This window comes from Accipiter gentilis, chromosome 9 (genome assembly GCF_929443795.1).
Source record: "Accipiter gentilis chromosome 9, bAccGen1.1, whole genome shotgun sequence".
Lineage (NCBI taxonomy): Eukaryota > Metazoa > Chordata > Aves > Accipitriformes > Accipitridae > Astur > Astur gentilis.
In genome coordinates, this window is record NC_064888.1 from 20,776,877 (window position 1) to 20,800,822 (window position 23,946).

At 40.3% G+C, this 23,946-nt stretch overlaps 1 protein-coding gene across 1 annotated transcript; it reads right to left on the reverse strand.

Moving 5' to 3' along the window:
- Nucleotides 1-6,313: 6,313 nt before the first annotated feature.
- EIF3F (eukaryotic translation initiation factor 3 subunit F) lies at nt 6,314-11,319 on the reverse strand. The gene is made up of 8 exons (XM_049809818.1): nt 11,012-11,319; nt 10,845-10,915; nt 10,513-10,592; nt 9,287-9,424; nt 8,077-8,168; nt 7,734-7,870; nt 7,479-7,592; nt 6,314-6,703 (listed from the first exon to the last, which is right to left on the reverse strand). The coding sequence occupies exons 1-8, from the start codon at nt 11,295-11,297 to the stop codon at nt 6,626-6,628; spliced, it is 996 nt and encodes a 331-aa protein (XP_049665775.1). The 5' UTR covers nt 11,298-11,319; the 3' UTR covers nt 6,314-6,625.
- Between the last annotated feature and the right edge of the window lie 12,627 nt (nt 11,320-23,946).

Below are 23,946 nucleotides of genomic sequence, written 5' to 3' on the forward strand. Positions count from 1 at the left end.
CAACAGCCACTGTTCTATTTGTCTATAAGACAGCATTATGTGCAGGCAGCAGAAAATAGGTGGGTAATAATTTACCATGCTTGCCTGCTTCAAATGAAAAGTACCTAAAGCCACATAAAGAATCCAATAAATGACCTATCTTCAGCAAAATTGGGCTTGTTCTCCCTTGTTTGCCCAGAACACATCAAGAGCAGCTTTAAGAATTTAATCCTCACAGCATTCTTCAGCTGACACTCCCAGTGTATGTCTACTTTATTTCACCTCTGTTAAGCACATTTCTTTCAGGACAGGTATATATTTAAATCCCTGTTTCCATGGGAACCAAGTACCTTTATAAAATACACAATTCTTTATCTCTTCCATTTAGTGGACTGTTTGGATTTGAGCTATTCAGGAAAGGAACATTCTGTTTTCACAAACAAGTGGGAAAAGAACTAGAAAACATTTTAACAAAAAGGCATATGTCTGAAGAATCTGTTAAATGTGTTGCATGTTTATATGTTAACAAGAATATCTGGAATGACTTTTTTAAAGCATGGAATGGAACCATTGTGGTCATCTAATTTATACTCCCTGTATTTAAGAAAATCCTTTGGCTTGTTACTAAAGCTAGAGCTAGGACATTTAGGAAAGCTGCTAAAACCCCATGCAGAGTCAAAGCAAAATATCACTATTGGAAAATTCAACTTTAGTGAAGTTGGGAGACAAACTCTTGCTCATCTCTTTTGTAGTATCTTTGCATCTTCTGCTAAGACATGATACTAGACAGATTCTGGTCTGGAGGGTCTTGGCTCTCAACTACATAGTCATGCTAGCTAAGTGCTATCAACAGAGCTGAAACAAAACTTTTTTTTTTCAGAGTAGTTTATTGTTGGTGACATAGGTCACTAAAGCATTGCTGCTTCTCTGTGCTATGTATCCTGGTTGGAACATTATTTCCCACTTAAATAATATGAAGCATTACTTTTGATGTTTTATTTTGGCCAATATAGTTAAATTAAAAAACCAAAACCCAACAAAACTTTCTCACAGTTTGTCATAAGCAACAAGATCTGGTCTGCTTTGAGCCATAGGTCAAAGTACAACAAACCAACAGGATACTGCAGTGATCCAAGTCTAAATTATGTATTAAAAATACTTTTCCTGTTACAATACCTTGTGACTGCAGTAATTAAAATGCAAATAGTCAAAGTTAGCTGTTGAGTTAATCTTCCATGTGCACAGGGAGCAGAGTAAGTCCTGTTCATTTCAGGAAGAACCATGTGTTTGCTCAGCTTCTGAGAGTCACAACCCAGTGAGTCATGTTAGGGCTCTCCACCCACTGTAGTCCAAATATCAAGATTTCACGCAAATCTTAAAACGGAGTTGCCACCAGTGTCTCTAGGTCTGTTTGGTGGAACCACACTAAAAATAGAAGCTTCACCTTTCTTCAAAGTACAGAAGGAGAACAGCAGGCTGTTCTGCTAGGCTGCTTAAAAGAGCAGCATGTTCAACATTTTTCACTACCAACTTTTTAATCCTTAGGATTAAACCCATGCATTTCAGATACAGATGGCATATGTCCACAGGTTCACAAAATCATACACCAAAACACTACTTCCTCTTTGCAGCAGACTTAAGTATTCTGCCAAGAAATTTAAATGATTCAACTAACAAGGCAAACTTAGTGACCTTCACCCCAGTATAGGGAAATAATCACCAAATAAAATTGTAATTCTGGCAGTGAGAATTATTTTTTTTAAGTATCACATTGCAGATAGCAAATAAAAAGTTTGTTATTCTCAACAATATAGACCAATTAGTCTTATCTCCGCTTTTCAAGGCTTACAACGAAATGCATGGTTTATCAAAGATCAGTCACTGGACATACTGGGTCAATTTAACACAAAATACATTCTAAATGAGGAGTTCAGTATGAACCACTTGGACATCCACAGAAGGCTTGGCAAGAACACATAATTAAACTACAGATGACAGGAATTAGCATGAGCAAGGATAAAGAACTTGTAAGAAGGAAGAAAGGCTATGTTGAAAAGGGATTTTGTAGAATTCTTTTAAGTTGGTCTGGGATCAATTCCAAGTTTTTTCTTAACTGAGTAGGGCATAAAAGTTAGGAATAAGCTAATGATACCTGCTGACAAAACTGTGAGGTGTCACCAATACTGAGAATAATCCAAACCAGGAGAAATATGTGGATCTAGATTTTAATTTTTTTTAGTAAAAAGTGTCATAATGCCAGGTCATGCGTTTAAATTAATAATTTTCTTGGCAAATTGGAGTTCAGCTGCAAATGACAGTAGGGGCAAGAGACTAGCATGCTCAATCACACTACATGATGGATACCAAGAAGCAAAGAAGGAATTTATAACAGGAAAGTATTAATATATTCTTATATTTATTGACTTATATGCTGATATGGGTATGGTCTTTACCAACTCATGTTCAAGAAAGGCTAAAATTAAGTTTTAAGTGGGTAGCTAAGTGATCAAAGCATAGACAGTGCGTCAGAAGAAAGGAGATAAAGCTTAATATGTTTGGTAAAATGAAGGCTACAGTATGACAGCTACTTATGACAGATTATGTATAAATACCAGGAAGAGCATGAAATAAGAACTTTAGTAAGGACAAAGGAGTTATTTAGCTATATTTAAAACAGAATTTAAGATATGGTTGGTCAAGACGGGAAAGAACTAAATTTATGATTCAGGAAAGCCCTTCTAAGGTAACATTAGTGGACACAGGGTACCAGAGAAGATGGCAACAATGAAGTGTCTGTTAAACACACCAAATTAGCAGCATGAACTTCTTTCCCTACCCAGAGAAACACATAGTATTAACGCTTTTCTTCAGTCACATGAATTTAGAATGTAAAATTTCAATTGCTTTTCAGCTTAACCAGCAAACTAGCAGCAACACAAATACAGTCTGCAAGGACTCCCCTTAGATCTTACTCTAATCCTAGTCACCACCACTGCCAGAACTGTTCTGTGCAGCATCGATCCTAAGTACCTGATAGCAGTCACAGAAAACCTGACTGTTGTGTACTGCTTATCCACTGATATCTCTTGAAGAATCATTTAAATGTCATCTGCAAGCCTTGCAGCACAACAGAGCACAGGGAGACTAACTGCCATCAGGTATCTGCAGTTTCCATTGTGGTATACCACCTTCTTTCTACTACTGAGACTGTCACCAGTTAAGAAATACTAGAGCATTAACAGCACCCTCCTGCAATTTTAAGAAGGCATTTCTGTTAAAGGTAAGATCATCCTGCAAGTATTGATTTTGATAAGTAACACAGAGTACTTTCATGTGCTTGTGGGTTTCACATGCACTTGCTCAAAGATGCAAACAAGCACAGTCTTACTCCGCTAAGATGTCAGAACAAAGCGTAACGTCTGCATGCTAATTAAACTGTGGGTTGTCAAAGGTCACCATGCTCACTGAAAAAAACACAAGGTTTCATTGTCTCTTTGTACTGCCAAGAGATGCTTTGCTGAAACTCTGTTCCTTTGTTGAGGCTCATGGAGATTACATGTCTGAGAAGGGTCCAAGGCAGCAAGGTGGACTGATTTTGTATACTCCTCCAACTTTTCTAAGTACACAGTATACCAAAAGGAAACGAGAATCAATTGTAACAGTAAACTCTGTTCTGAATATTGTTATGTATACTGAGAAAAAGCAGCTTTCAAGGAGAACTTTATGCTGAGGTAAAAACCCAAGATCAGCTCAACTAAGCCAGGATACAAAAAAGATCTTATCAATCATCATTTGAGCAATTAAATACTTGAGTACTAGGAGCTGGTAACAGAGTCATTTAAGCAAGGTATTTTAAAGCCTTGTCAGGAAATATATAAATACTATATAAATATATATAATATATAATATTATATAATATATAAAAAACTATATATTAAAAATACTTGTCAGGAAAACATGCACATTGCCAGAAATAAACATGTAATACAGTAATGTCCAGCAAAGTTGTACTCATTCAGAGAAGCCATCTAAGCAAAGAAAAACACTGAACATGTCACAGAGGATAGAAAAGTTTTTTATTATATTATTGAGGGCACTAATATGACTAAATATATTATACAGTGTATACAGAAGCATACCTAGAGCACTATCTGTCTTGACTATTTAAAACTAGACTTTGTCAAAATTATTTGGAGCAACGCATCTTAAAGGAAAAAGTCCCCTAATAAATCCAAGAAATCTGTCGTTTACAAATCAATAGCAAGTTAAAGCTTGAAATCCTTGGTGATGCTTCTTGACTCCCAAGCTTTTCCCACTAGATTTTCTATTGAACTTCAAGTTTTTAGATAGATTTCCATAAAGTGGAACTATTTGAATAAAATACCTTTGGGAATTCCCATCTAGATTATCAAACTCCAGAGAAGGAATGCCTCCTAGGTAATAATACAGCCTAGGCTTTACAATTAAGCAAAATGATGCATTACATTTGTGTTTGCAATATTGTCCTTTTTAAGAGTGGCCACTGAAATTTGAAATCAGGCATTCAGAATTCCTGAGTAAAAGTAAGGTTCACAATGTGCCATTCACCCAGTAAAAAAAGAGACAGAATGGATGGGATCAGATACAGAGTTTTTAAAAGGGCAACTATTTTTTTCTACTCCAATTCCAGGCATTTGTCACTGTGCTGTCTGACATCATACAACCAAACCTATGGATTGTGGCCTCTTCTGACACTTCTACTTTGCAGTGAATCTTTCCACCTATGAAGACATAACCTCAGTTGCTTATGACATATCATCAGTAGTCTTCAGGTACTTGCAAGGACTGGCAAATTCCACAATACCTTTTCTGTATCAATGATCACAAATTGATCTTTCTTCTCAGAACATTGTATTTTGTGCACAGCAGCTTATTGAATAACATAGCTATTCATCTCCGTTTAAAATCTTTCTTCTTACATTGTATCACTTTTCCTAACAGGGAATGGCAAGAGTTTACTGCAGAGGAGAGATCAGGGAAAGAATATTATGCTTTCCACCCCTGCAACATTTTTGCAGTCAATTACTGCCCTGTGACTTATCCAGCTTTGCTGCTTGCTCTTTTCCTCCACCTATTTCAAGGCTTACTTTAAAAACCACCTTGACTTGAAAAATTGTGAAATAGTTAAATGGCTGGTTATGAATATTAAGTTTAAAGAGGAGAAGGGAAAACAGAACATTTTTATTCAGACTAATAAAAAACAAGAGCCAAGTTTTAACACTTATTTAATGCTCACAAATAACATTTTCAAAGAGATAAGAATCTTTGCTACACCTTCAGTTTTCATTTACCTTGTCCTTGCAATTAGAATTTAGCATTGAGCCACTGGGGGAATTCTCCAGATTGGAACAACCAGTACAGGATCTACAGATTTGTAACCCGAGTCCCATTCTCGGATTTATCTGGCAAATTAGCACAAAAATTATTTTGGGGAACACTGGCTTTGCAGGCTTCTCTAACATTTCAGATTCATTTATCAAAACAGATGTGAGGCATCAGAAATAGTCATTAGTAATTAGGTGGGAACAGTTATGTTGTAGAAGAGGGACACTTTTACTCTTAGGCAAAACCTCCTTAGTACAACTGAACAGACTTCTGAAGGTAATGTTATTAGCTGAGGCTGTAAAAAGTTACAGCTCAGATTGGTATTGGCTTGCTTTCAGCTATAACTCATTTAACATAAAATAGATTTTGGGCAGAAAATGGGAAGTTTCTGTTCACATAATTCTAGCAGCAGTAAAGGGTCATGAAACAAAATTCCTACTTGATGGCACCCAAGTTTTAACCTCAAAACTTCATGAAGTGTTGCAAAGATGGAAACTCCAGTAGCCACAGTTGTTCAGCTACAATGCTTTTCAAGCTCTTTTAACCATGAACTCAGTTGCTAGTTTAATTCTCTGAAACCCCACTTTGTGAGGGGCTAAAGCTATTGACCTTGATTTCCTTTCCCAGAAGATCAGATATGCATAGAAATTATACCATAACATAAACTTTAATTTGCTGTCTCATACTCTGTCAGTACCCTGCTGAAGAAGGGCATATACACAGCACCACTAATAAACCGTTGACCATGCTGTAGTCCTCCATAGAAAAGCATATTATATGCTACACAAGAAGCCACACTTTCAGTGTGCTTTAACAGCTGGAAAAAAAACCTGCAAAGTTGTCTGCAGAATTGGAGTTGACTTGTGTGCACTCTAGTTTTCCTCCCTGATGCCACATTATCCCTGCTTTCTTTCAAAAGTTCATTCATTATACAATAAATGAGAACAGGTTTTCTGGACAGAAGCCGCTCTTGCCATAGCAATGGAACTTTTATTTCAAATACATTCTTACAATAAAGCTGTATTTTGTTATACAAGTAGATAAACGCAGGAGACAAAAGATTAATGTATTCCATTTTAAAATATTGGGCTCAACTAAACTGCAGCCATTCCCACTCATCCCTAAATCAAGTTAGGGATTTTTCAGGGCAATGGAAATAAAGATGTAAACCAAGTCACCTAGGTAATTAAATTACGGTCCAAGGAAATTTGTAACACCACCATAGAAAAGTGTATCTGCTCATTCTTCAGGCTCTTTGAAGTGTACAGTGGCAGAAGTTTCTTCATAAACTCAGAAGTTTTTCGTTGAGAGCAATCTGTGACTGTGTGAGGTTTGCCAAGTAGGTTACCATCAGCAGGTCCTGAGAGGGGGAAAAAAACCCAGTGATTGGAAATATTAACAAAGATGGTAGCCTATTAGGGAGTTGAATTTTTAACACCTGTAAAACAGTTTACAGTCAGCTACTAGAAATATTTTTAGTTCTGCAAGTCCTATCCTGAGGAATGCTTCCCTCACAGGAAGAAGGTTTTGGTATTCCCAGAATATGAAACACTGCTTGTGAAATTTTAACTCTGAGGTCACCTATGTTAACCAGGCAAGTCAAAGGGTATAAACAAAATTAAAAATTAGTTCTGGTCTTGCAGACTGTTGGTGAACAACACATTCAGAAACTTAGCTTTTGCTTTCTAAAAATCTGTTACAGAAATAAGGTAGCACACTAAAACCTTGTTCATGTCCTAAGTGTTATGCAAGGAGAGAGAACTTCACAGCTCACACAAAGGAAGCTGGCAAGTCACCAGTTATCCTTGAAATCCGTACTGATTTAAGCTTGGTAATTCATATTGTCCAATCACTCTAAAAGAAGAATTGGTGCTGGCTTTCAGATTATTTGCATAATTCCTAAGTACTTTAAAACTTACTCTCTCATTTGCAGTTACTTGCAAGATTATTATGGTGAGCTCCTTTATCCACCTTCACCTCTTAAAACATCAAATTACTGATAAGAAATGGCTATTTTCTATTAATATGTTTGTATGAAAACCTAAGATTGTTTTGATCACAGACAAATTTGTGTCTGTATGACAAATTTTCAAATTTCTGGCAGTGCACTGAAAAACATTAGATGATGAACTTACATTGATATTGCTGTTCAACATTGTCTCAAAGTCCTCTGGTGAAATCTTTGGCACCTGGTTAATAAGATCCATCAGGAAACGCCCAACAGTGTTGTCAGCAGCCACTTTGCCAGACTAAGCAAAAGAAACATACACTTCATCATGAGTAAAACTCAGTAAATTTATGGCCCAGAAAGAGAATATATAAAAAGAAAAACAAAATGTGCACAAGCTTACATCAAACTTATTTGCTGGCTCATAAAAAGCTGTCCTTACCAATACATCCTCTGCATACTGCAGCACCATGGTCAGGGTATCCTGAATCCTGGCTGATGCTGACCCCACCTGCTGTAAGTCACTGGACAAGCCAATCACTCGATTAGGGCTAAAACAAGTCTTCATGATAAGATCCACTGAAAGCAAAAGGAAGTTCAGTGAAAAAACTGACTGCCACAGAACAACAGTTTAAATCCTTAACTTGCTGAAGATTTTTAGGATAGCTTCAGCAAGACAGTCTAATTCCCAGTAGAATTCCCAGAACAGGAATTTTACCAAGGTAAAAAAAGCATTTGAACAATGTCACAATGGTTATAACCAAAAATAGGAAGAAAACATTCACCTCCTATCCGCTCTGTATCATAATAAACATATTTCACTGTTAGAGGTGTGAACATCACGCCCATAGTTTTACCAGGGACTCCCATTGGGGCACTAGAAAAAAAAGAATGACAACAAAACATTTTCAGCATGGACATATTTAAGGGAAGGAGTAACAGATTTCCATCTCAATGATCTGCTGGCGCTGAAGTGTGAACATGAGTAGGTTAATCATTCTCACCAAAATCAGCAATATTAAGACCACAGATAATCGAGGACAGGAAATCAGTCCTGGCGTACTACTAACTGTTTATTTTCATCCAAGAATATTCCTAGCTGCTCTGACATTTGTCAGCATGAATGCAGGGGGAGTTAAGTACTATCTTCTTAGCCACAGTTTCTTCTTGCTTATACAGCAGGTATTCTTCTATCCTGAAATACTCCATGCTCTTTGAGAAATCACTTAAAAAACAAACATAAATATGACAAAAACTTAAGTACAAAGCACTCTCAACACCTTTATTATTTCTATTATTCAAAGTATTTGAAGTTCATTTATGCTTGCAGTAAGTAAGATGTCATGGATCAGCTTTTTTTTTTTTTGAAGATGCACAGTCAAGAAGCAATAGAATTCTGCTACAAAAGAAAGGCTGGGGTTTTATCCTTAAAGAGGAGCGGTCTTCAGCCAGTACTGGGAAGAACAGTGAGGTACAATAGTTTCATTTCACAATATTTAATCTCCATTATTAATCAATAAAAATGGAAGGGGTTAAGGAGAAGAAAGACTGATCAAGAAGATGCTGTTTCAATTATGTTTTAACTGCACTAATCCTCCAACTTGTGTAAATAAACTGCCAAGCAATAAAGCCCAGTGACTACAGGCTAGCATTCAGACATTGTGATGGAAGTTGGCGACATTAATGCTAGCTGTATGAATCCTGTGAAATGTCATGAAGATGTTCAGAACATTGTTAAAGTTAGTTAAGCCACACTTCCCCACCCCAACAAGGTACCAGCTTATGACAGGTTGGGTCTTTCAATTTACATACTGTGGTCAAGATACTCCAATGGGAAGTAAGCCATTGATCCCTGGCTCACTGCTGTGTTTTAGCTGCTGCACAGTATTGTCCAAAATGAGACACTGCAGTTCGCTGCATTTCTCATTACCCTGATGTGGTCTGTCTCAGAAATTCAAATAGTTCCCCTCCCAGAAATGCAGCCTCCCAGAATACCTGACGTAGGCTTTAATGCTCATGCGTGAATTCTGGAGACTCGTGTCCACAGTGAGGTGGATTGGATTGTGCGCTTCCCGGCTGTAATACTCATGGATCAGGACAGAGTGTTCCGTGATGTCATGACCTGTTGCATACCTTCAAAAGAGCACAGGTTGAGGAGCCATTCTTCCAATTTTCAAGAGCGCAATGTTTGGTATTGTTGGTATTTAACAGGTTTGTATCCTAAAACACTAATTTCTGATGTAGAAGCACACTAAATACAAGTGTTTTAACTAGCGAATTTGCAGTTTTATGGCCAGCTTTCCTAGAATTGTAGGAATCACACCCTGAGACACCATGCCCAAATCATGTATAGGGCCACTGTTGTAGTACCAGGCATAAAGAGTCAGTACAGTTGACATCAGACTCCAAAGATTCAGTTATCTGTCACTATGTTCTGGACCAACTTTTTATTTCTGTGTGTATCAAAGCAAGCCAAATAAATTTGGACCAACCACGTAGATCTTCCACAAATCAAACATCTCTCTGCAGAATCTGTAACTTGTTAATCTAGCTCCTTTAGCTGCTCTGCAATTAGCTTCTCATAGGCACAGGGCAACTCCTGTCATTAGAACTGCCCTTTGCTGTGCCATTAGAAGGTTGTTGAGGAAGTCTGCTCCACCGGAACAGAACTAAGCTATTTTGTAGGTTCAGAGAAGCACAAAAAGACTAATAAAGCTATCCACGCTCAGATACTGGCTCTGTTCCCATAACACCATACTGATCTTGCTTCGCATCCCACACACAAGTACTTCCACCTTTTCTCAGCAGAGAACTTCTGCATGCTCAAGCTGGTATCACCAATTCCTCCTGAGGCCTTTAGTACTTGAAACTACTCTTTTGCATTCCCCCTTCTTTCTAACCAGTTATCTTCCGTGGTGTGGGTTGTATTACAGGTGGCTAAGTTCTAACAAATCCATGCAAGCATTCTCTAACTCATCACTCCTCTGTGATACCTTTGCTAGATACAAACAAAATCAAACCCTGTAAGTCTCCAATACTGTCTCTTCCTATTATGAATTGCCAGAGCTTTACAACTGAGTCTGTAACATGGGTTGCAAGATCCTACTGTCACAAGCATTACTGCTTCTGCTTCTAAACCCATGACAAGGAGAATTACGTATTTCAAGTAGTTTAAGGCACCAACACTACTGTTTGCATGTTCTAGCAGAAGGAGAACTTACCAGCCCAAGATGATCTCGCTAGGAGACACCTTCTTGTGCAACTCGTACATGTTTTTGGCAAATTCCATATCGACTGCCACCTGAGAAACGGGACAGGACCAAGTCAGGAATGCTTAACCCATAGCGGGGGACAACACGGGCACAAGCCCTAACGCCACCATCGGAGGGAGCGCTGGGGCCGCTCCCCTCGGCAGTCACCGCCCCGCCGAGACCCACCGCCCGCCCTACGGCGCAGCCCAGAGGAAAGGGGGGGGGGGGGGGGTGGCTTGGCCGGAGCCGGCCTGGAGCCCCCCGCGAAGCGGGGCCGGCGTGGCGGCCCCGCGCTCCCCTACCTCATCTTCGGACTCGTTGTGGGGGACGGAGAAGCAGTTGGTAACCTCCACCGAGTGCTTGTCCACGGTCCCTGAGGGAGGGCAGCGCGGTTAGGGAGGGCGCCGTGGGGGCGGCGGGCTGCTCACCCCCAGGTTAGCGGTGGGCGGGGCAGGGCGGCAGCTCTTACCCAGCAGCGTCCCGATGACCCGCGCCGCGCCTTCGTTGCGCCGCTCGAAGCTGTCCACGATGGAGGCGAGCACAACCGGGTGCAGCCGCACCACGCGGCCGCCGGGGAAGGGGCCCGAGAGCGCGGCCGACAGCGGCGCGGCCGGGGGTGGCGGTGCCGGGGCGGCGGGCGGCGGTGGCGCGGCGGTGGGGGGAGCGTTTCCCACCGGTGTGGCGGGTGCCGCCGTCGTCGGGCTCTGCACTGGGGCGACCGCAGGAGAAGTCGTGGCGGGAGTTGTCGCCGCCATTTTGCAAGAGAAGGGATGGGGGGCGTCCTCACGGGCAATAATTGGCTGAACTGAATGCCTGTCAGGCAGCACAACCTTCCTATTGGGGAAAGGGATGTGCCCTCCTGCCATTTATTAACCAATCTGGGGAGAGCGATGAGAGAAAACGCTCTGGTTGGAGGAAGAGCACACCGTCTGTGACTGAAGCACGATCTTTTTCGCACCTTCTTGGGGCCAGAAAGTTTTTCAATTGGGTTCTCGCATCCCCCGCCTCCGTGCCTATCTGCTCTCTCATTGGCTAACATCGCCCTTACCTTCTGTCTGTCAGGACGGGAGGGGTCATTTATTGGCTGTGGCGCTGTAACTCTCTTCGCTGGTTGTGAGGAGAAGGAAGGGTTTATGCTCGTCGGTATAGGGCTGAACACGCCTGGCCGGTCAGGCCGCGGGGAGCCTTGGCGGCGCCTGGGGCTGAAGGCCCTGCTGGAGGTAGGCTGTAGCAGGGCTGGGTGTCCCAGAGCTCCCCGTGGCCTTCCAAGCCCCACCGTCTCAGCGGCCCCAGGGTGTTGCAGTAACCCTGGGCTGTCTCAGCTGGCTGTGTTTCTCTGGCACGTTCCCGGTGGCGCTTCAGCTGTGGGTGGCCGCTGAGGCGTTTGGGCGGCGGCAGTGCGGTCCTGGTCACAGCAGCAGGGCTGCTGGGGCCGCCTCGGCCCGCTTGCAGTGAGGGTAGAGGCAGTGGCGCTTCTCCTGCTGCCCTACAGCTGCGTGGTGGTGTGCTAAGCACAGGAGCCTGCAGGCATGGCGCCAAGCTGCAACCACAGTGAAGGAGGTTATGCGGTAGTGCTGCGTGAGGGCTGCGCAGCCCTTAGGGGATTGGACCCGTGAGGCAGGGAAGTGCTGTCGGTCCTGTTTGCCAGGTCTTTGTTGCCAATGAGGCACAGAAGAGTAAGTGGTTGCCAAGTATCACGTAGAGAGCAAATGCTGGTTACCTCTATCCAAGGTTTAATGTTTACCCAACAAATGGACATCTTGGATATAATTTGCCTGTTACTTGTAGTGCCCTGTGTGTTCACTCCCAAGCAACAAACCTGTGCAGGTAGGGCAGGCATGGTTGTAAAATGAAGTGTGTATGCCTTTGATGACTGGTAAGGAGACTGGATTCTTTTGGAGCTTCCTTTTCCCTTTCTTGGCCATATGCTTGCAGCTGTTATCTTAACAGTTGTAGCAATGTAGTAACAGATTTACCTCTAAGTCACTTAGTTCAAAACCTTTTATCACAGTTTTTAATATAAGTTTGATAAACTTTAAGGGAGAACTTGGGTATCATTGAAATATTTGGGGTTTTTTGGTCTCAAGCTGTTTTTTCTGTGTATGTATGCACATACATAAACACTGCAAGATCCAGAAGTCTCACCTCTTGATAAAATGCTTAGTCAAGTGAAACCATGCCAGTCAAACACTGCATCAGTTCTCTGGCACCATATTGTCTATCAAGTGGCTATTTGAATAATTGAGAACATTTCCAGGTAGTTGTTTCCTAGGCATAGCAGAGAGAAAAGTGCAGTGGTGGTTACTACCTCAGGTGCAACCATCTTTACTCTTTTATAGATCCACTTTGAGCTACTGACATACTCTTTCCCCTGTCTGGGTTACAAGTTAAAGTAATTTTAACATAAAAAAATATTTTATCATGACTGGTGGCTTTTGGAGTTTTTTCTGCTTTGTTAGCTGAGGGGTAAACATCATCAGCTGATAAGCAGTTTCAACTCAAGTCATTAAAGGCAGGCTGCTGAGTATAAAAGGAGCAGCTCAATAATAAGATAATACATTCTGCCCATGTGCTAGCAATTTGCTGCTTTTACATAAATGGGGAACACCTGTCAAAGCTACAAAGGAGAGCTAATGCATGGGAACATGAACAGATTTTATCCCTTCATAAAAGCACTTCCTAGTCTGTGTACCAGTAAAAACTGGATCACCTGGATTCTTAGGCTTTCACCATGTAGCCTTCAATTCTTTTAGGTGTGCCTGGGTCAAATTGCGTAAAGCTTTAAAGTATTTCTGTTGCTGGCACTTTGATGTGTCATTGAGAAGTCTAATGTGTGAGGCATTCTTGTTAGAGAGCAGCCGTTTGATCTCATTCTTGTTTGCATCAAACTCCTTGGTGCTTAATTTGACATAGTCAGCTGCAGATTCAGGTGAAGCAAGCAAGGGTCTTTAAGACCTGCCCATTATACTTTTATGTTGCCAGTTTAAAAATTTGTCAGCTTAATATGGAATTACAGTTGTGCTTCAAAACTGACAACTGTGATAACCTTCTTTTAGTAAGTTGATGTCAAGCTGCTGGACAGAATGCCAGAGAGTGTATGTAGTGAGTAAAGATGGACAGCCTATATCTCAAAAGTCAAACATTAGTGGTTGGCTCACACAAAGCCCACTTAACACAGAGATTGTATAAATCTTATGATAAGAAATTCAATCATGTAATAGTGCCTGGAGCAGATGTGTCCAAGCTACAAAACTGTTTTCCCTTGCTGAAAAAGAGACCTTCATAATTGTTTCAGAAAGTATCAGTTTACTTTTAGAGGAGGGTAGTTACCAGTTACATGTATTAATGGTTCCTGTTGTTGAAAACTTAGTGTCCATCTAGTGAGATGACTAAGATGTTTAGATACTACCCCATTACAGTAAAATCTATCTGCCTAGAGGAGAAACAGAAGACATTTGCACATGACCGTGTATCAGCATGGTAACTCAGGGCCTTCTGATTTTACGTTTTTCCTTGTGTGCTTTCCCTGCATCTGGTTTTGGTGGTGAATATAATTAACCTCCTAGCTCTGCTCTTGTATGATTTCTCTTTACAGTCCTTATGTGTGACTGAGTCATTATTATTGCATTTGCTGTCATGTCAGCTGCATTTTCACAGATGATGTATAATTTCTTTATCAGTAGCTATCTTGCTTGTATTACCGGAAGCAACATCATCTCCTGCTCTAAGGAAAAATATTTCTTACATTGCATTACAGGTAAAATAAAATATTTACAATTAATTTGATTCATCATTTCGGCATGTAGTTTTATCTGGTTAGTTTCATGGAATTGAATCTGACATTTTTATTCCATTATCATAATAATGATTTTCTATTGTGCATTCTAAGAAGTTAGTAGAGTCTTTCAGTTATTTCTGCCAAGAGAAAAAATCTTTCACTGAACTTAACATTTATTTTATATAATAATGCTTATTTAGAAAAAAATGAATATCAGGTCTCATTTTCCAAATAATTTTGAGATCAAAGCACAGAAGTCCACTTCCCTGCCAGGAATGTCAAGTCTGTGTCTCCAGCCTTCATTGCACTCACAGAGCTCCTTCTTCACACCCTCTCACAGTCGAGTTACCAGCACTTTTGTTGTCAACTGGTCATCTGTGTTTTTCAGGATCCATATGTTCTGTCTTCTATCCAGGACTTTTATATGATGCAGTCATGGGCAATGATTTCAGGTTTTGATTTGTTTGGGGTTTTGTTTGGTTTGGTTCCTGCCCCCCCGTCCCCCCCCAAAAAAAAGTAATAGTTCCCTTATTTAGTCTTAATTGGGTGTCTTAGATACTCATCCACTAATCATGCATTTGGGATTGCCAGTAGATGAAAGACAGCTGTTGGCAGCAGCCAATTCCCAGCCTAATGTGTCAGCTGATTCAGCTTCATCCCTTCAGCAAGAGGGATTCAAGCCCTTCCCTGCTTTTGTGTAATGTTTTATGAGGCTACCTTAGCTGTCAGAGGAACAACACTGACACATGGGACTACTGAGGTAATGCTTAGAGTGAAAATACAAATACTACCTAAAAATAATGAGGCATAGTGTTAATTGCATACCACCACACTGAGGAAAGAACATACCTTCTCTAAAGTTAGAGTGGCAATGGAAGTTACTAGGTGTTCAAAAATAGCACATTAGGGACTGCCGTGTGCTTTTTAGTCACTATGTGGAAATATAGAGATCCAAGCTAAAGTAACTTCACAGAATAACTTGCAGTGAAAAGTAACAGAGAGAAATGTACACAGGCTGGTATACTTAGGGCAACAGATACTTTTATGGTTAGAGTTTTACACTCATTGAAGAAGGGAAAATGGAGACATGTACTGAACAAAGGTTGGCTGTGGAAATAAAAAAATACCCCCAAACCCTGGCAAACCCCAACTGGTACAAGCTAATTGTCTCAGACAAGTGCTGAAAATTTTAATTTGTCAAAATATGTCCCCAAACTATCTAACTGTTCATGATTCTTGTATGTACCAGTTCCATTGCTTCTGATGACCAGTAAGAGATCTGTCAAAAAAGAGAGAAGGTAAACTAAACTAAAAAGCCACGGTAAAAGGCATTTTGATCTAAAAGGCAGACTTGTGTTGTTGCAGTACTGTAACCCCTCAGACTTCAGTGGGAATGTATCAGTAATAACTTGGAACAGACTTTTCTTGAAGAGACGGTGGGTTTGGTGGTTTTTTGGTGGTTTTTTTATTGGTTTTGGTTGGTTGGTTGGTTTGGGTTTTTTTTTTGTAATTCAGTGCATACTGTTGGGATCAATGGCTAACTGCTTTTACTCCAAATGCTGGTAGGATATTCCAAGAGTTTTCTGTTGTCTCATACCATGCCTCTCCCCTGGTATGTACAATCATGTGTTCACCCTATTTTCCCAGATGAGTTTAGCTGACTGAAAATGCTGTAGCCTTAATATTCTATATAAAGGCAAAAGTATATTTTATTATGAAGGTCTGTATCACATTTCTATATAGAAAACAGTAACTGAAGTCATAAAAGCCCTGATGGAATTTATACTGTGAGGATATACCCTTGGCTAGATTAGTTTTGGAAAAGTTTGTTTCAGCTGTTTTCAGGACTGGGTCAAGATAATATAATTCTTTATTAAATCAAGGTGTGTAAAAAGGTAGTCCCACATGCACTATTACCTAGTTCTTTGTACTGGCCGTAGGACATTTAAACACCCATGGCAGGGACTAAGGCTGCTCACGTAATAATGGAAAAGCCTACAGGGCATAATCCCTGCCATACCACAAAATTGTTGAGGAAAATCAGAAATATTTAATAGTGAAGCCCCAGCTTACACATGCATATTGCAAACATTTGCATGAAGAGGGATGTTGCCAGATGTTACCAGAGCAGACTCCTGCTTTTTGGACTAATTGTGTAGGAGGCATTTTTGTCATTTTATGCATTTAACAAGAAATCACTTATGCTGTGCAGATCATCATGAATGCTTCAGATACACGGATAGAAAGACATGAGAAATAGAATCTTACCTGAGGTGTACTATTGTCTAGGTTTTAGTTTTGAAAATTTAAGAAAAATGCAAGAAAGGAAATAAAAGAAGGAAATAAGAATAAGATATATATAGGACATGGAGAAAAAGAAGCTGGATAACTAGAAATAGGATTGTTTAGGAAATATGGAACTCCATGACATGTGAGATTTATGGCACATGAATGATAGGAGATCTCATGGTGGCTCCCAGAAGACAGGCCTGGAATAAACGTTTACGTGCCTGAAAGGCAGTCTGCTTTTCTTTCCAGCAAGACCAATTGATCTAATAAAAGGTACGGCCTCTCCTGCCAGCCAGAAGAACGGTAATTGATCCAGGTGTTTTGTTAAAAACCTCCTTGTGCTGGCCCTCCAGGGATGGATGAGGGAGTCCCTTCCTGGCTCCGCATTTCCACCTGCGTCTGCAGACCGAGAGCCTGCGGTGCTGGGCTTTCCGACATCACCGTAGGCCTCCTTGACAGAAGGTCATGGCCCTAGGGATGCCAGGGCCAGAGCCGCCGGGGTGCACCCGAGCTGGGCGGCTCAATAGCGGTGCTCGGGCTGCTCCCCGCGGGGCTGCGGCCGGCGCCTCCCCGCGAGATGGCGGCAGGCACACGCGGTCTCGCACACGGACGAGCGCTGCCTCTCACCGGGGAATTCGTGCCAGCCCTCTTTCCCGTGGTCTGAAATCATTGGCTTTCCACGAGTTTCAGGATTAATTGCGTTTACTGATTATTGCTAAGAGATGCAATTTTATTTTCCTCTGATACTAAAGCAATAAGATAGTCATGAATACAAACCACATCCTTTGTAATCACGTAATGCTAATTAATTAGTGACTTAACTCTGCCTGGTTTGAAGGAGCGTAAGTGGGAATTTGTGCGTGGTACTTTTTCCACCAATACTTATTATACATATTTGACTTGCCAGTTTCTTTTTCCAGTTAATAAAATTAAGGTGGAATCAGTAAGGTGGGATTCATTAATTTTACCCTAATTCTACCTTAATTCTTCTGTGCCTTTTCGCATAAGAATGTTACAGAGAGCTTTACTTATGGACGTTATGGCAGTGCAATCCTAAGATGTGCCGTACAACCCCAAATTTTACTGAAATATATGGTAATGAAAGGTGTTTTGGGTCTTTGATGAAAGCACAAACTCTCCAGCCTCTCAGGACATTCCTGCTTCTTGATGATCTATGATTGTGATAATTTTCTACTTTTGACTCAAATCATGTTCAGAGTCAGCTTTCAAGTGAGAGGCATTTTATATTCTACTTGTACTTAAAACTAAGATAGAATGTGCTTGTACTGACCTAGGAAAGCAGGTAGGTACACTACCTTGCAAGATCAGACCTTGTATTATTATATTATATTACATTCTTCCTGCCTACCCCATGCAGTGAGAACTGTAGAAAACCTAGATATGAATCCTAGTTTTTCTTTTTTTTTCCCTCAGAGAGTATGGGGCAGAAGTGTGGCAGCACTACTGTGCTTTCCATGTAATCAGCTTGAATAAGTAACCTCTGGCAGGCAGCCTTTAACACAGTGTCCCTTTGTCTGGTAACTTGCTGCTACTGTGCTTGACTTAAAAGCATTTGTAACGGAGCAATGCTGTGTCCTTGAATACCTACTGACATCCAAATAAAATGAAGTGTAATGTCACTGATAGCAGATAAGTATGAAAGTTCTTGTGCAGGCAGATTTCAAATATTAAAAATTTCTAACACTTGTAACTGCTAATGTATCAGTGTGCTATTTGTTGGGAAAATAATCTCTTCTCCCAGTCCCTTGTTCTTATAAAATCACTTTACATCTTTACTTATCTTATCCGTAAGCATGTCCTTTCCTTGGTGTCCTTTACAGCGTGGGTCAAAGTCATCACTTTCCATACATTTGAGCCTAGACCAAAATTGCATATGTCCCTAGAAGCATTGAACTAAACCTTTGAGACTAGCACTGTTAGCTATGTCACTCAGCACAAACATTTGCCTTGGTGTCTTGATATGGAATCTGCATGCAGAAGTGAAGTAATTAGACTGGAAAATACGTATTTCATTTGATGGTGTAGGGAAGCCTGCTGATAGATAGAATGGCAAAAATATTCTTATTTTGTGAATTCCAAGGATTGCATGATTTTTACATCACCAGAGTCTAACAGTGTTGTCTGTCCCTTCACAGCTCTGCACTTTTTTCCAGTATGAGGCAGCTGCGTTATGACGTGTTGGATGAATAAGCAGGCAATGAGGGAAAAGGTAGGAAGATAATAATTTACATACAGAAATGGGAGCTGAAAAAGAACAGCACTAATGAAATCTAGGGGACAGTTTCTGTGTAGGAGCCTGGGAGACCTGAGGGCTCATTGCATTTCTGTTACTGGCATCTTGGGCTATCTTAAGGCAAGTCATCCGTATAACTGAAGTAATGATAGAGACATGCTTTGGGTAGTGTTTCAGCTCTTTCAATTTGACATGTTTGATCACAACTAGATACTATTATTCTACTCCTCTTTTTGCCATTGACTTTGGGGAAGTAATTTAACATTTCAATCTCAGTTTTCCACTTCTGCAAAATATGACTAATTATATTGTAGTGGCTAGGTTTGTATTTAGGACATGAACAGACAGTCTGCTGAGCAAAGGCAGGAAAGACCTTACCCGTTGAGGAAACAGCTTTGAGAGGAAGCTGAAAAGCGCATTTCCTGACCCAGAGACTGTGCACTTTGGAGAAGGAAGAAGTGTTCAGCTAGCCTAAGCAGGAGGACAACAGTAACTGTCTCTGTACTGTTTTGCAATAATAAATGGAAATAGTTCTTTAGCTGAGGTGAGTTCATACTGCTGAGACCTCAGGTGTAGCAGAAAAATTTGATTGCGTTTTATATTAAACCTGTTCATCATGAGAACTTGGACTATAGTATAGTATTTGCAAGGGCTGCTTTTGCTAAATGCTGTCCTAACCAATCTGTCTGTAGATTTGAAATACCCCAAGAGCCAACATATAAATTTACCTTCTATATTCTGTTTGCCAGTTTGTCCTTCTGCACCAGAAAGCATGATACAGCATTGGCTGAGTCAACTGCAAAGGGTTGGTTTGACTGGTCTGCACAGAAAATTGATTCCAAGCTGCCTAGTACTCCAGCTGAATCACAAGCCTTTACAGATCTGCTCAACCTGAGTCATTGTGGTAGATAGGGGAGTAAAGAAACACAATTAATTAGGCTGTTCAGCCCCCTTCCGAAAAGTCAAATTTCTGTTTGCAGCTACAACTTTGCAGCTAATTTTTTTCACCCAGTGTAATTTGACCTGAAAAGTTCAGAATTTCCTGAGTTGTTTTTAAGATGTTCTGGGGATTTTCTGTTCTAATTCTCTCAAACATTTGGGATTTGCCACTTACTATTCTGAATGACATCCCTTTGCATCTCTTTTTTTTCCATTGGAATAAATAACAAGAGCTGATCCATCACTGAAATATCATCCCAGCCATTTGTTTCCATAGCTGCCATCCACGCTGCCTTCTGCCAATGGCAAAATTCATGGGAGATATCTGTCACCATGCCTAGTCATCTTCCCTTAGCTAGCTCTGTCTAGAAATCGTTCTTTTTCATTCTCTGCCCTCTGAAGTCTACAGTGGATTCGGTCTCTCTCTGAAAAAACTGTAAAACTTCTCTCCCAGATCCTTTTGTTGTTAGGCATTTTCCCTACCAAATATTAATAAATTGCCTTGCTTTTAAATGTGCCAGTATCTTACACTTCATCTGTATACACCTTGGGATATTCTGTAGAGCTCATTAACAGAATGGTCAGGTTCAGTAAGTACATCTTATCTTAAAGACAGTGGAAGTCACAACCTTTTACATTTTTATGTCTTGTCCCGGTTTAGCAAATATGAGAAACAAATCCCCTCCTCATTTCTGAAAGAAAAGATTTTTGAGTGGTAGGAGAAACCTACCCAGAAAAAGACATTGCTTTGACTTCCAAGTAAGAAGTCTCCGAACGGCTTTAAAAAATAGTATGTACATGTTGCAGCCTTACTATTCCATTTTAGTTTCTCATAGATCTCGTTTTATGTTTTAAAAATGAGGTAGCCAAAAAGTTACTTGGTGATACTTTTCTAATAACTTCTGGCCAAGGGGCAGAAGCATGGGTAGGATTTACATAGTCTATCTTCTGTCTTGGGTGATTGCCCGTTTTTGGATTCTGGACTCTGTACATTCTCTCTGTGGTCAATGGCAAGAGAAGTACCTCTAGAAGGCAATTAGGCCACCTTGCTAAAGTCGATGCTTGTAGTTGCCTTCTTAAGGCAATTGTCACTCTCAATATTGAATGTATGGAGAGTCTACAGAGCCTAGAATTCTGATGTAAGCTTCTAATTTACCTGCTTAATGCAAACCATATGAACACAGCCCTAACCTGTGAAAACAGGATGACAGCATGAAATAAAATAAAGAACTGAGGTGGCATCAGCTTATGATAGTGCTGGCTAGCAGTGGGGTAGCTGAATTCTGAGTATTTGGGAATGAAGAGGCTAGCAGCTTGCTTTTCTGTTCTTGCTTCTGCACTCTAATCACTGTATTCTAGTTCATTAATGCATTCTATGTCATTCTGAGCATGCCTGTCCCTATGGCTTCAAATACCTCTTGCCTGTATAGTTCAAAAAAAAAAAAAAAAAGTTTTATCTCTATCAAGGATCTAATGGGGGGGGGCGGGGGGAAGAGCTTTGTTTCTGTATTTTTTTACTTTTTAAAAGATATTTTTAGTTGTAAGACTTGAAGAAGTTATTTGAAACAGAAGAACAGAAGCTAAAGACTCATTTTGGGGGTAGCACAGCATATCTCCAGCAAAATTAAAGTCTAGAGCATTGGACTTAGAAACATACACTCTCAGAGTGGTAGAGGTTAGACATACATTGTGCCCAGTGGAACCAAGTAAAAGTTTACCTCAGCTCCTGCACTGAGTCCTGTATTGGCTGATATGGCCTTCAAACATACCTGGTCTGTAGGAAACACTAAACTTAGCAGCATGGATGAAATATTGGTCACCTGAATATAGCCTAGAGTCTTTCTGTATCAGAGTAAGATATGGATAACAACACCACTTTGCTTTGCAGGAGAATTATGGAGACCATTATTTTAGTTTCTTAGAAGCTCAGATATTCTGTCCTGGGAGATGTATGAGTACTGTAGATAAACAGAGTGAGTGAAAAAGCTTTTCCGTATTTCTTCTGTAAGACATTTCTGAGACTGGCAGTCTACAACCTTTCAGCAGTGTTTAAATTCACTCTCTTGAAAAGAAAAGCATCTCACTCTCTGTGGTAGTTTGCTGTTTCCCAGTTTGAAATCAACTAGTAGAACCCCAGAGGGTTTCTCAAACAGCTGACCATTAAACAGAGTCAGGAACAAAGATCAATTGAAAACACATTTAGATTTAAGCTTCCTGGCCTGCTTTTAATTTCTTCAAATCAGCATTGGGAGTTATTACTGTGGTCAGTCTGGCCTTTTATTTGTTTTATGGCTTATTCATATAAACAATCAACTTCAGGGATGTCCAACTGCTTTCTGGTTTTTTTTAGTTTGGTGGGGTTTTTTGTTGGTTTTTTTTTTTTTTTAGTATCTTCCAAATATTCCCAAAGTTATCAAAGGATTATGGTTTTAAATGCAGAAAACATTAAATAGAAACATGTTATTGGAAATCGAACTATATTTATGAGTCTAGAGGGAGTTTGCAAGAATTGCACCTTGCAAGCAGAATTTGGGTTGTGGCACCTTAAAGCTTCAGTAGTTTTCTTGAGTCTGGAATCTGGATTTGTGGCAGCCTGGATTCTTACTTCTGTTCAGATGGATCTATACAGGCACAAAAGGATGTATAGCTCTAAAGAGTTTGCGGTTCAGCTAGAAATCGGGAATAGTCCGCGGTTTGTCTGACCTTACTTATGCCTTTAGGGGACAGGAGGGGAAGCCTAAATGTAGTTTGTAGCAACCTCTGGGCATTAAAATGACTGAGGCACCTGTAGTTCTGTCCATGGCTGTTCTGAGCCCTGAACTCTTTCTTTTGTGTAAGGTGCCATGCTACTCTATTGCCACCAGAAGTGTGATGCCAAACACTTTGTTTTGTTGCAAGTCTTGCAATAATTGCCGAGTTTGGCTTTGGGTTTTGTTTCTTTTTTTTTCTTTTAAGACAAGCTACTGTAATCCTAAAGTAAGTGCTAATATCAGCTTTTAGGGTTTTATACTATGTTTTTAATTCTCAATGTAACAAAAGAAAATTATGGCTATAGGAATACTGTATCAAGCAAATATTTTGTCAATATGCAAAACCTTTCACCTGTTTTCACAGTTTTGGGGATTGTTAGATAAAGTATTTGAGTGTTGAAAGCTGATAGCAATATAGCATCACTGTCAAGAAGAAAATAATAATTAAAAACCAAACATACATTTGTTTGTGTTATATATATTAGAACAAATACACTGGCAAATACATTGCAATGCAGACACTCTCAAATTGGTTTAGGTATGAGAAACCCTAAGGCCATGTTGGTACAGGAGCCTCCCTGGACTAATACACCCGTCACGGTGGGGCCACTTAATTTCTGTGCTTAGTCAGCTATATTATTTCCCATACCCAAGCTAACTTGCTTGGGTACCACAGCTATCACTGTATGGTGATGTTTGTAATGCAGGCATATAACTTCACAGAAGGATAAGCACATGGGAACAAACATCCCCAGCAGAGATCCTAGTCTCTGACTCAGTATGCTAAATCTTTTTAAAGGGATAGCATCAGTGATAGCTTCAATATACAACAGGGTATTCATTATGAATAACGGTAGCCTAGAGCCAGCTAATTATATTTGCAGGATGGTTTCCCTAAAAAGCAGATCTTGGACAGATGGTAGTCAAATGATCAGTCATGCCATCATCTACAGCAAGTCTGAGGGTTGTGGGGAAAAAGGTAGTGTGTGGAACATACTTCTAATTTCTGTGGGAGCCATGTACTTTTTTACAGGTATACAAAGGGTCACAGAAATATGTAAGTTGTTGGTTAACAATTGTAGAGTTGCTGATGGTTGGCTACAGCAAGTCAGCAAAGCTTCACCTTGATGTGCTTGTTACTCTTGGGTGACTGTGAATCCTATAACAGAACTCTCCAAAGGTCATGAGACTGCATGCTAGCCAGAGCTTTGCAGAAGCCTTTTTTAGGCTGGAACGCTTCTTGCTTCTCTTTATTCCTTTTCCTTGAAAACTTTTGTATGCTTTTTTCAGTCTGCTTTCTCATGGAAGCTCTCTATACTGTTAAGTTGCATGTCAATAGCATTGGAAGAGTATCCCTTCAACTGAAAACTGGAGATCAATATTCTGTTGCAACT

Coding starts and splice junctions, on each gene's coding strand:
- EIF3F (XM_049809818.1), bottom strand. CDS start 11,297: ATGGCGGCGACAACTCCCGCCACGACTTCTCCTGCGGTCGCCCCAGTG. Junction 10,916..11,011: donor GGTCATCGGGACGCTGCTGG/GTAAGAGCTGCC, acceptor GCCCTCCCTCAG/GGACCGTGGACAAGCACTCG. Junction 10,593..10,844: donor ACAACGAGTCCGAAGATGAG/GTAGGGGAGCGC, acceptor CCCGTTTCTCAG/GTGGCAGTCGATATGGAATT.